This window comes from Pelodiscus sinensis, chromosome 3 (assembly GCF_052426305.1).
Source record: "Pelodiscus sinensis isolate ZL-2025 chromosome 3, ASM5242630v1, whole genome shotgun sequence".
NCBI classification, from domain to species: domain Eukaryota; kingdom Metazoa; phylum Chordata; order Testudines; family Trionychidae; genus Pelodiscus; species Pelodiscus sinensis.
In genome coordinates this window covers 143,261,708-143,274,883 of record NC_143054.1, presented here as the reverse complement: position 1 = coordinate 143,274,883, position 13,176 = coordinate 143,261,708, and the positions used below count along the sequence as shown (strand labels likewise).

The 13,176-nt window shown below is 49.0% G+C and overlaps 1 protein-coding gene across 2 annotated transcripts in view; it reads left to right on the top strand.

The window, feature by feature from the left end:
- MDGA1 (MAM domain containing glycosylphosphatidylinositol anchor 1) overlaps positions 1–13,176 on the top strand; it is a 246,221-nt gene that overhangs the window by 183,055 nt on the left and 49,990 nt on the right. For both annotated transcript variants that reach the window (XM_006126531.4, XM_089777407.1), the window contains 2 exons: positions 10,961–11,138; positions 12,261–12,284. In XM_006126531.4, coding sequence (XP_006126593.3) covers positions 10,961–11,138; positions 12,261–12,284 — 202 coding nt within the window. The remainder of the gene's footprint in view (positions 1–10,960; positions 11,139–12,260; positions 12,285–13,176) is intronic.

Sequence of the window (13,176 nt, the reverse complement as noted above, 5' to 3'; positions counted from 1 at the left end):
CACCATCCACATCTCAAAATGGAGGCCTCTGCCGCAAGCCAAAGTTGATTCTTCATCAGCTGTTAGCAGCAGTGGCCGGATGACACTCAGCTGGTGGGTCTAAGTCGGTCTGGTAGGAGGCGGTGATGCCGTTCATTACACCATTGTTGGTTGTCTGTACAGGGAGCCACGTGGCAATCACTGGGTTTGTCTGAGCTGGCCCCTGTTCTGTTAAACTGCAGCCAAAGAAGAAAGATTTGAGGAAGTGCCTGTAAGATCCCAGCCTGAGGGGAAGAGACTCACTCCATATCATGATCCTTCTCCCGCTCCTCTCAGAGATGCTGAACTGGAAGAGGAGGCTGTTTTACATCCTGATTTGCGCAGCCTTTCAGAGTAAAAGTCTCACTTTGCTGCCTTTGCTTTACCCGCAGCCTCTGCCACAGTCCAAGCACCAGCACGGCTGCTCCTAGACATAAATGGACTGCCTGGCGGAAGCTCTGCAGTGGGGGTGTGCAGGCTGGAGACAGAAACCCGTCCTGTCGCTGCCAGCATTGTTTTATTTGAAGCTGTGTTTAACTGGTGGCTGTGGCAAAGGGGAGGTCGCAGCGCTTGCTGCTGGATATGATTTACTCGGCTCCATTGCTGAGGCTTTTCTGAATCCCCTTTGAGCAGTCTGTTCCCCCAGCAGGTAGGAGGAATTACAGGCCTTGTACTTCTTTGGCCCCATCTCTGGTCTCCTTCCTGTCTGATAGATGAAGATCAGCTCAAGAAAGCCCAGCTGCCTTCTGACAGGATTGCTGCTGGAAGGGATGCTCCAAAGCAGGGGGGGGGGGACTGTGTGTGTGTGTGTGTGCGCCTACATACACCTCAGCGTACCTGAGAGCAGTGGTTTGTCCACGGGGCTATGAGAGCGCTCGAGACCACGAGGGGAAAGGAACACGAGTGAATGGCATCTGCATGTCCAATGGCTTTGCACTAGCTTGTGTTTCTGCATCTCTCTCCTCTCCCTTCATTCTCTGCACAGATACCTGCGTGAATGGAAGGGGATTTGGGAGTTCTTCCCCTGTTCCGTGGCCATGTACTGCTTAGCCGGTGATTGCAGAGTGTGTGTGCACACAGCCAGCCACTCCTCATTTGCTGTCTAGGAAGCAGCGTCCAGGAGAATTAGAATGATTGGAAGAACAGAGGCGAGATAAAGAGTTGCAAGAGGAGATATAGGAGAGCAGGGCTGGTGCTCACGCTCCATGCTGAGATATAGCAGAGAGCTGGGACAAATAAGGACAGAGAGTGGCAGGAATGAGTAATGACTCTGGGAATCATGGTGCTTATGGTTGTTTGTGTCCCTTTGCTCTAATCTGCTTGTCATGTATTCTGCACAATTTTAATATACATTTTTTTTCTTGTCAATTGTGATAATCCTCCTGAGACTGGGACTGAAACAGGCTTCCTAACTGCTTGTATCTCCAACACACACACACACACACACACTCTCTCTCTCTCTTTCAGTCTCTCTCTCTCTTCTGGTTTATTAACAGAAGATTACTTGTGAGGCTACAGAGAGAGACTCACAAGTGCTAGGATAGTTATGTTGTTATAGTGCAAACGTTGCATGTTGTATGGCTTCCTGTATTGGTGCACACCCTGCTTTGTTTGTGTAGGCTTGCTAGTGACTCCTGGACTCAAACAAATGCTGGTTATTTGTTATAGGTTGTTTGCAAGGGTTGTGCAGTGTGCCCTGACATCTATTACAGAGTTCTGCAACAATATCGGGATGACTTGACTCACTGACTTGTGGTAGGGTGGCTTGTGACTGCCAGGAGGAATACACTCCTGTGTGTTTTGGCAGAAGTCTTCAGAAGTGCCATGCTGCACACAAATGGGATTGTTGTTGGCCAAAAACACTGTTTTCCTATTATAGGATCACTTGTCACACTCAGCTGCTGTCCGGCATTTTATTTATGTGTTTATTTGTGATTAAAACATCCTTTGATTTGAAAAGAAAAGCCCCTAGGCTACAAATGCCATGAGCTTTGCAAGCAGGAGGACTAGCAAGGACAGGGTCATGTTCTGGCTCTCTTGCCCTGATATGTCCCTGTGCAAACTGTTGTAAATCAGCTAAGAAGGGTAAGCGAAGCCAGCCCAACTCCTTGCATCTCACTTTGAGGCCTGTGAACAAGGGTGCAAGTGGTCTGTCTTCTCTGCCAGCACCCTTACCTCCTTCCCCCCCCAAGGCTATGCTGGAAGCAGCACCTTGTAAGTGCCAGAGCTACTAGGTTGAGATGCAGGCATGGGTCTGTAGCAGAGGCCATGCTTGGAGGACCCGCTAGCAGTGTGTGATGGGGGAGGCTAGAAGCAGGAGGCCCAGTCCTGGATGCCTGTGTGCAGGCAGTTGTCAGTCTGTGTGTGTGGTTGTAGGGTGGGGTTTGGGTGTGCGAAGCTTCCTGTAGTGGCTCAAGAGCAAAGTTCCCTGAAAGCGAGCCCCGCTCAGAGGTTCAGAGCTCCCCGCACAGCTGATCAGCTGGAGAAGGGGGGTGGGGCATTCGCTCTCTGGCTGTGGAGGAGCAGAAGCAGCTGCTGCCACCTGCTATACTGGCTCCAGCCCCCCCACTTCCGTCCCCACCCCCTTGGAGGGTTTGTACTCACTGGGGTGAGCGAGTTCTCCAATCAGGGAGACAGGTAGTACTTGGGGGATCATGCGACCCAGGTCGTGCTGAAGCTGCTAGCTGAAGAGAACGAGGGATCCTGTTTCATTGCCTGCCACCAGCCACACGGGAAGAGCTGGGTAAGTTACAGGTGCTGTCAGATCCGGTCAACTTCTCTGCTTTGCTCCCAAACTCTCCCCTGCCCTGTGAACTGCTTACAAGATGGCAGCTTCCCTCCTCCCTGCTTCTCCCCTAGCCTTCCATTGGGGAATTGGCCTGGTAGGGATCCCCTGTTTTCTCCTGTTACACTCCCCTGCTGATCATTCAGTTCTGTTTACTTCTCTACTTGCTACTTTGCCCCGTTCTCTCCCCCCACTACATCGGGTTGCCAGATGGTTTCAACAGAAATACCAGACACACTTGACATTACATCACAATCTACATTACATCTTATTTAGAAAATACCGGACATTTATACTTTCTCAATTTGTTTCCCAAACAGAAAGCTCAAATACTGGACTGTCTGGTTCAAAACCAGACACCTGGCAACCCTACTGCTACATAGTAACAAGACAGCATCTCTCTCTTCCCTCTCCCCTGTGTTTTCCTACTTTCACCCCCTTTGCAATCAGGTCAGAATCTCCTCCAGTGAGAGCAAGACCAAACTTTTCCCTGGCCTCTGCTGTCACTGAAAATAGGACATCCCTCCCAATTTAAGCCATCTCTCTGATCACTTTAGTACCCCCTCCTTTTTAACTCTCTGAGCGCCATGCTTGGAAAGCTTCCCTCCCTGGCTGCAGGAAACAGGAGAGCCACAGTCTACATGTGCAGAGGCTGCAGATAGGTCGGGGGTGGTTTTCTGGTTGAATAAAGACATTTGGTAAGGATTTGTGGGGGGAAGGGAAAGAACCCCATGTTGCGAGAAGACATTGTGAGACGTGAAATGCCAGACAAAGAGTATAAGATGATTGTGAAGCTATGTGTTTCCTTGGGAACAGGGCAAGCTGGAGCCTCTGGCAAATTTGTTCTGTAGATGTTATCTTAGAACAAGGGAGGGGGGACTTCTTTCAGTACCGTAAGAGTTCTCTTGGAAAAGACCTAAGGAGAAGCAGGCTGCATGGGTGTTCGGGTGTGTGCCAGGACATTTGCGTGATTATATTTCAAGAAAAATTTACAAAGGTAGTAATGGCTTAAAAGGTAAGAGAGAAAAAGATCCTTTTAACAGAATTTTTTGGAGTGTTGCAGATATCTAAAATTGCTATCTTAATGATTTTTTAAACTCCTGTGTTACTAATTAATACATGGTATAGTGTATTTCATTAAGGTCAGATCTTTGCAATCTGATAGAGTTCTGGCTCCTATGAGTCGGAAGTAACAAATACTAGGTGTGATGCTAACTGTTTTGTAGGATGAAACCTTATTTGCAAGATCTTGGAAACATGCATCTGTCTGTTAGAAAGGATGATGATACATGTACTCCAGGGTCTCAGAGGGGTAGTCGTGTTAGTCTGTAACTAAAAAAAACAGTGGAACTTAGCCTAACAAAAATATATAAAAAGTATCATGAGCTTTTGTGGCACAACCCACTTCTTCAGCCAAAAGCAGTGTTAATTTTCTTTTTATTTGATTTCATATTAAATAATCATAGGCATTGCTCCTTGTTAATTATCCCTTGTTTTAATATATTTTCTTCCACACCTATGGACTATTTAAAATATATACTTATATCTACGGTTTTTGTTTGTGCTGGTGGGTTCACATCCACACACTGCCTCAATATTGGTGTTGCACATAAGAAAATTCAGCCAGCCCAAGGATGGAAAATCTTAGGGTACATCTAGCCCACAAGCCTCTTTCGAAAGAGATCGTCTAGACAGCCACAAGAGTTTCAAAAAAGTGAACTGCTTTTTCAAAAGAGAGCACCCAGGCAATCTGGATGCTCTCTTTCGAAAAAGCCTTGTTTGCATTCAAGAATGCCTTTTTTCAAAAGAGCTCTTTCGAAAAAAGGTGTTCTTCCTGGTAAAAGTAGGTTTACCGATTTAAAAAAAACTGCCGCATTCTTTCGATTTAATTTCGAAAGAACGCGACGGCAGTCTAGATGCAGGTGAAAAAACTCCAGTGTCTAGATACACCCTTCGAGGGAACACTGCTCAAGAGTGTGAGTGCCAAATAGGAAAAGAAACAAAAGCTATTTACAAGGCTAAAGCAGCTAAATATGCGTGCGCACACTAATCTTAAATATCAAAGAGTACCAGAAGTTTCTGTGATAAGCAAGCTTCACATGTCCTTTGGGGCTAACCCAGGCTAAGCAGTGGGGAGCTCTTGCTTAAGCATAGTAACCTCCCGCCCCAGTTGAAGCAGCATAGACATGCAGTTTCTTTTTGTTAAGTTTTTTATTTCCTCCTTCCTTGTGCCCTGAGCTGCAAATTCAGCTGATGGGGGAAAATGCGCTTTCATGATTTGTCTTCAAAACGGGGAGGGCAGAACAACCAACATCTTTTGTCCTCTTTCACGTCTCATCATCATCTCTCTGGGGAGGATGGACCTTTCCTGTTGGACAGGATGTAATACTTACTGTTGCAGCTCAGCACTTTCTGCTATGTAGTATCTCCTATCTGGTGATTTCCATGACCTCAGCAGCTTCCAACAAAGCTGCTCAAATATTACCTTACAATATGGGACACAGATGTTATAAGTGAGATTAATGCACGTAGCAACTCACAAGCATTCAATAAAGTATGAACACTAAACACTTATTTCTAATTCTAGTATCTATTTTAACAGTATTAAGAGACAGTTGAGCCAGACGGCATCCAGCAATGTATTTTTCAGTATTCAGTGGTGAAGGGGGAGGACCTTGGCGTAAGCTGGCATCTGATCTGCCAGCATCACAGTGCATTCATGTGCTTGCAGATATTCGTGGCTGCGTATGTGTCCGTGTGCTTGTGAATGCTGGAGGGTGTATAAGTGTGCACACAACCTATTGATTGTGTGGGTGGCTTCACTCTTCCCATGCACTGTGAACCATACTCTACAGATTTCCCCCCACCTCATCAGCCCCCACAGTGTCTGCAGCAGTATGTGGAGGCTGCTGGGAATGGTCTATTTTCCCTTCATTCTCATTATTGTAAATGAAAGGAGGTGAAGGCAGAAATGAGACCGTGTTGCTGTTTGCTCTGGCTCTGGCTGCACTGGCAGCTTCCCACGCCCAGTGATGAATGAGCTCATTGCTGAGTCCTGCGTGCGCCCCTCTACCGAGGCCTGGGAATTTCTAATAAGGGGGGCAGCATTTCCCTAGCCTTAATGCCGGTGTGTGCTGCTCACTGCACAGAGCGAGATTAGGCCACAGTGCTGGGACAGCAGGAGCAAGGAACGGAGACACAGAACCGGAGCAGCATGGGGGGAGGGAGGGCACAGGTTATGGGGAGAATGGAGGGGTCAGCATGGCATTGCAATGAAAGAATAAAGAAACGGCTCCAAGACGGCTGTATGCAGCTGTAACCTGCTCTGCACAGAGCTGCTGCCATCAGTCCTGGGTGGAAGCACTCCTGAGAGCTCGATCCAACCTTGGCCCTCCTGTGGTTGTCTGCTGGGCTGAGCCAGTCATTGCTACCAAACACCTGCTCCAAGCTGAGAGAGAAGAGGGGTGGCGGAGGCTGCCTGGAACCAGTGCTGGGTCTTACTCACACTGTAGTCTCACACTTTAAACTAGGGATGTTAAATATCTAGGGTTAATTGGATAATTGAGTAACCTCATGAATGTTTATTGGTTAGTCGACTATTCTATAGTCCCCAGGGGCAGGGCTGGCAGCCGCTGTATCAGAGGCAGCAGTGCAGGGTGCCAGGCAGGAGCTGATCCATGAGGGGAGCCAGTTTAAAGAAACACTCCCCTTGTGGGCCAGCTGCCTGTCGCCCAGTGCTGCTATCTCTAGGTATGACTACACTGCATTCCTCTTTCGAGAGAGGAATGCAAATGCAGACAAATGAAATTGCAAATGAAGTGCAGATTTGCATTTCCCATGCTTCATTTGCATAATCGAAGCAGGCCGCTCTTTTGAAATACCCTATTTCGAAAAAAGAAACGCTATCTAGACACGGTTATTCCCAAAAAAATCCTTTCAAAATAACCCTTAAAACTCATTTTATAAGGAGTAAGGGTTATTTCAAATGAAGGGTTTTCTTTCGAAATAACCGCATCTATACAGCATTTCTTTTTTCGAAATAGGGTATTTCGAAATAGCGCCCGGACATGATTATGCAAATGAAGCGCGGGAAATTCAAATCCGCGCTTCATTTGCAATTTCGTTCATCTGCATTTTCATTCCTCTCTCAAAAGAGGAATGCAGTGTAGACATACCCTCTGAGAGAGAGGCAGCAGCGTGGGGTGGCAGCAGCCCCTGTCTAAGGGGGTCTGAGCTCCTGGACCCAGTGAGAGCCTGCCCACCTGGCTCCTAACACACTTTAAATGCAGACCCACAGCAGGGGTAGGTTCTGGACCAGAACTGAGCCAGGCTTCTGGCCAGCCTGCCAAAAAATTTACTGGCAATGTGGGGGGGGCAGGGGGATGCATGTGGTCTATAACATTAACCTAAAGCTTTTGCTTATTGGTTACTCTGTTAATCGGCTAGACTATTACAATCCTACTTCAAACTGGGCCTTTGCCATGGCCCCTCTTCCTCCTTCCCCACTTTGTAGCAAGTTTGGACTTGTGCTGCTGCTCATGCATAGACAGGCCTACTTCCAAAAACTGTCCCAGGCCATGGAACTATGGAGGGGGTGCTTAGTGAGTGGTGGGGCTGCAGCGGACAGTCCCTTACAGGACTGGGGTCCACTCGTCTGAGACTGCATGAGGATGAATAGAACAGCCCGAGGCCTCCAGGCTGTAGGAATGTGAAGCGTTCTGTAGCTGTCTCTCAGGGTATTCTACTACAGGTCTCTAGGACCTGCTCAAGTCCCCAAAGGGCCACAGCCTAAAAACTGCCACCACATTTTAGCACTAGTTGGCCCCACCATGGGCACTCTCAGCGGAGAAGCCAAAGTCTGAATGGGCCACAGTTCATGAACTCCCCCTCTCCTGCCTGGCAAGGGCCTCTCCAGGGCAGGGCGTGTCTGTGGGACAGCGTGGGGAATGACACAGGATTTCGAACACTTAAACTGAGTAGAGCAAACCTGCTCCTGTGCCTCCGTTTTTCTCCCTTCCCTGTTGTGTCCAGGGAAAAGCTGAGATCTGCAAACACCCCGGTGCCTGCTGGGCTTCGATCACACCAGGCCATGCAAGCTGAGTGGGGCCGGATTGGCTCTGCTTGTGGATAGGAATGCTGCAGGAAGTGGTGCTGGGGATTTAATGGGGGTTGGGGCGGAGGGGGGGGGGGTTCTGCAAATCAACCTGGCTCTCTACCCAATCTGGTAGAAAGCCAGGCAGCTCAGATCACCCCACTGCCTCCCCAGTCAGAGTGTCCAGAAGTGTGCATAGCTCCAGCTGTAGGCTGCTCTCCAGTCCTGCCTTTCTGTCTGTTTCTCTACCAAGGGGAAGGGCTAGAACAGGGAAATGGTCCCTGTTTCCTAGCTGCTTTCTCCTTGCTGGCCGACTCCCCCCCCCCCCCCCCCCCCCCCCCCCCCCCCCCCAGGGACTGAGGCACTCCAGACCTAAAGCAGGAGCTGTCCCGAGCCTTTGCATCAGGCTCCCCCTTTCAGTGAGCTCCAGCTCAGGACTGTAACAATCCACTTTGGTGCCATATGCACCCCAGGAGGGCCGAGCTGAATGGGAGCTGGGTCAACACCCAGTGAGCACCCAGGCAGATGGACCCTGACAGCATCTCAGCATCCAGGTCATGCTTGGATCGGTCTCTCAGGTACAAGAGGAGGGTTACGTGCTAGGGAATCAAAATGGCTGCACCAATTCCAGAAGCTTGACAGGGTTGTGCAATGACCAGTCTTTTCAATGTTCTTGTGGGAGCTGTGGCCAAACAAACTGGTGAAGGACAGGGTCTGAGTTACCTCAGGAGTGTCCAGGGCTCTGACCTAAGGAAACTCTGGTGGTAGCCACTGTCCTGAATTCTGAGTGCGTTCAGTGTCTTGTCAGTGAGGGGCTAGAGCAGGGGTGGGCAATCGTTTTTGACCAGGAGCCATTTCAGAAATTTTTGAAGTGGCCTCCGGCAGCCTCAGTAGGGGCAGGGCCTTAGGCAGAAGGAGGCGGGGGCAGGACGCTTCCATTCTTCCCCACCCACAGACCCTGACTGGTCTGAGGGTGGGGGAGTGTGTGAAGTCTTTGTCCCACTACCCCCAGAGAGAACCGCCAGCTGTTCTGATTTCATGTCTTGTGATAGGCCAGGTCTCTCTTCTGTGCATTTGGATGGCTCAAATTTCAGTTTTGTACACTCTACCTTTGATCTGCATCACAGCAAATAGGGGTCAGCTCTTGTATTTGCACCATGCAGCTTTGGTACAATGCTGCACATCAGTCAGGAGAACACCATTGCCCACCTAGCTATTTCAATTCATTCATTCTCCTCAGCTTTCTGCCTGTGTTATCCTTTATGGTAGGCCCTCCTCCCTCAGCTATCATAGCCTCAGTCTTACCAGTGCTCACTCTAAGTCCTGGCTACTGTCAACTGTGTTGCCCCAGTTCAGTGGTGGTTTGTAGGATCACGTGGTCTTCTGCACAGACCATGAAGTTATCAGTGAACATTGTTCAAGGCAGCTCCATTCCTCTGTTCTCACTGATCACACCCAACACAACTGCAAACAAAAAGAGGACTCTGTGCAAATCTCTGGGGTAAGCCAGCATTTACTGAACATTCACTCCTGTTGCCCTATTTGGGTTTTTGACTGCAGTGCTCACTTCATCGTACGTAGCCTGGATAAGGTGGCCATATCCTTCCAGTACATCTCTCTGTTGCAAAGCAATTCTTTTAGCATACAATCACATGCCTTCTTCAAGTCCATTCAGACCAGCACGGATTGCTATCTCTTTTCTCTGAGGCTGTGTCTACACTGGCCACTTATTCCGGAAAATCAGCCGCTTTTCCGGAATAACTTGCCAGCTGCCTACACTGGCCCCTTGAATTTCCGGAAAAGCACTGACGATCTACTGTAAAATCATCAGTGCTTTTCCGGAAAAACTATGCTGCTCCCATTGGGGCAAAAGTCCTTTTCCGGAAAACTGTTCCAGAAAAGGGCCAGTGTAGACAGCACAGATTTCTTTTCCGCAAAAAAAGCCCCGATCACGAAAATGATGATCGGGGCTTTTTTGCGGAAAAGCGCGTCTACATTGGCACAGACGCTTTTCCGGAAAAAGTGCTTTTCCGGAAAAGCATCCTGCCAATGTAGACGCGCTTTTTCCGGAAATACTTATAATGGAAAACTGTTCCATTTTAAGCATTTCCGGAAAAGGGTGCCAGTGTAGACGTAGCCTGAATGTTTCCATCGGGATTCATAGAACAAATATGACACCACCTGTGTTCCTCTCCATCTAAAGCCATGCTAGCCCTTTCACATTGTAACTGTTCCTCTCAGATGCTTTTCAGTAATCTTCTCCAATCCCTTTTCAGCAGGTGATGTGTGCTTACGTGGGCGATAATTAGCACACAACGTCATCTCCTCTAGGTTGCAGCATGGGTGCTACAAAGCTTTTATATCATTCCGCATTTTCCCTTTCTTCAGATGATCATGGCATGGACTTGTAAAATTCCTGATACTGTCCCTTTCCAGTGACTTCATCTGATCTAGGTGCTTTCTCCTTTTTCATTTTCCTAAGTGTCTCTAGTCCCTCTTCCTCCTTTAAGAAGGGAGAAGGGAAACTATGGTGCCAAACCAAGAGTACTGGGCTTACCCAACTGACCTGTAAAGCTCATCCAATAGAGATGTTTGGGTGACCTGATGCTCAGTGCGTCTTGCTGCAGCCATGAATGAAATCTGCCGACAAAATGCTGAGTTCTCTGCCCTGTTGTGGAAAAGCCATATTCCATGGGCATGGAGTTATGGCATCCATGGGTCCTGACTGAGAAGAATGGGACTGTTCTTAGAACCAGTGATTCAGGTTTTGCTGTCAGGTAGGCGTCGGTTTGCACTCAGTTGCATTTTCAAGGTTATCTTCCCACCCAGAAGGGTACACGTTTCTTTTCTTTTGAATGAAAGCTGAGATTCCGGAGCACAGGTCTGTGGCCAGGAGTGACTTCTACTGCCATGGCAGTAGATCCAGGGCCCTCACTATAAGGAGCAACCCTGCCTGGCTGGGAGGGAACAGAAGCCTGGTCTAGATGTCACACAGAGTCTTTCAGTTGCTCGTTGTCTGGATGCTGTTAACATTGATTTCATGAGCTCTTATTTCTCCCTTGCAGCTGAACCAGAGGAGCACTGTCCAAACGGTAATTCCTGTGAAGAAGATGGAGAAAGGCCTGTTACTGGAGCACACCCTGCACAACCTGAAAGTTCCTCAGAGCTATGAGGTCCGCCTGACACCCTTCACAAACTTTGGGGCTGGTGATATGGCTGCCCGCATCATCCAGTACCTGGAACGTAGGTATCTCCTCCGACTTCCCACCCAAGGCAGCAGTGGCAGGGTCCCTTTCTAGGGGGAGGGGTTAGTTGTGGGGTTGTTTCTAGAGTGGTGATCACAGGGGGAGTCTCGTGGTGAAACTGTGTTATGGTGAGGCAGTGCCATCACTTCCCAGTTTTCCTCACCACGGGACCTCATGCAAACACCGGAGGGCAGAGGGTGGGATTCATCTGACGTTGTTATGTTCTTTGCTTTCCGGTCGTACGCAGCTCAGTGTTCCCAGTCAGACCACACAGCCCCTTTTGCTGAGGACGATATTCAGCACCTGTGCGTGCTAGGCCACCAGCAGCAGGCAGGGTGCTCCAGCTAGACTGGCCGCAAAGAAGGGTGGGATTGGGGAGGAGGGGTGAAGCAGTTCATTCCACAGATCTTTTCATAGCTGAGAGGCCAGTGTGTTGGAGCTGTGCCCTAACCCCTCTGGAATGCAGGGCCCTCTCTCCTCAGGCCACTGGACAGACCCCCAGCTACTGCTCCCCCCCCCCGCAGGACACCAACCTGCTTTCATATGCCGTCGGATAGTTGCCCTCTCAGTTTCATACAGGAGTTTGAGTCCCATCAATTCAGCATGAACAACCCACCTATCCCATTTCCATGTGATTCTGCACAACCTTCCATTCCTATGGGACACTGTGGTGCCTCAGTTTCCCTAGAAATTCCAGTCCCCTTTAGCTGCACACTACCACTTAGGCCTTATTGACTTCCTGCAGGGTGGCAGATCCTGTCCTAGGGGCTACCTCAGTTTTCTACCAGGTAGCAAGCTGTCTTGGTTTCCCTATCAGATACCAGCTTTCCCATTCCCAAAGAATTCCACCAAAGAATCAGCCTAGACACAAATCCAGGGACACCCTTTGAACAAAAGGTTTGCCTCTGGGCTTCTGTCTCCATTTTGAAAATAGAACTGTGAACCCACATACCTTGGTGTCTTCCCATTTCCAGCTCAGAGTCTGTGAGGAAGCTGTGGGTGATTTGGGCACTAGCCACATTTCTCAATGTTTGGGATTGCTTTTATTGTGGGTTTTGTTTTTTCCATGGGGAAAACAAATGCTGTTCTAAACTCTCTTGTTTTCTGTTTCTTTCCTCAGCGATTAACTATCCCAATCCGGCAGGTAAGCACTGAGGCCTCTGGTTTTATTTTTTACTTCACTGAGCGCTAGTTGCCTGGGACTGCCCCAGCAGCTACCAGAGTTGCCAGAGAGAATGGAGAGATGCAGCCATGCCAGGGGTGCTGGGTGGCAGAGGTGGCTTTGCCAGGTCCATTCCCCTGAAACAGAATGAAATGTAGGAGCACTGAAAGTTCACTCCACCGACAAATACTCTTTGTTGTAGCTCTTCATGTCGACAGAAGAAATATACCAAAGAAATGCGTCCCCCACACACCTGGTGTGCGTATGACCTCCAGCACAGCTCTTCTAACTTTACCCACATACTGCCACCAGGAGGGGTATCAGCATTGTCCCCACAAGGTCTGGGTTTTTCAAAGTTACCCCTGTCTGGTCTGAATTGGGAAGGGAGCTGCCCGATATCCCTGCAGGGCGTTGGAGAACGTTTTACAGTATTGGTCTTCTTTCCCTGCAAATGCTCACGCTCCTTATTCCTTATTTTATTGGCCCAGCATTGTCCTTTTGTCTAGTCATTTCTCTTCCAGCTATTCCCTCTGAGGGACACGCTTCCACCTCAAAGCTTTTAGGAACTGGCTGCAGGGCCTGATTTTTCTTAGCTACTGAGCACCCATCATGTCCCTTGAGCACCCACTGTGTCAGCATCTCAGAATAATCAGGCCCCAGGTGTTTCCCTGGAATAGGATGGTGCCCAGAGCTCTTGAGAGAAGATTGTTTAGAGAGGTTGCAGTGGGTTAAAACTAGTGGTGGGATCATCCCCCCTGGGAGAGAGGGGTGGAAGCTAGGAATGTAAGCAGGTAGCCGACTAACCGTTAAGCCTAGACTACTCGCATTCCACCCCTCCTGTCTTGCTGCCTCTGTATCAGTATCAGCAGGGGAG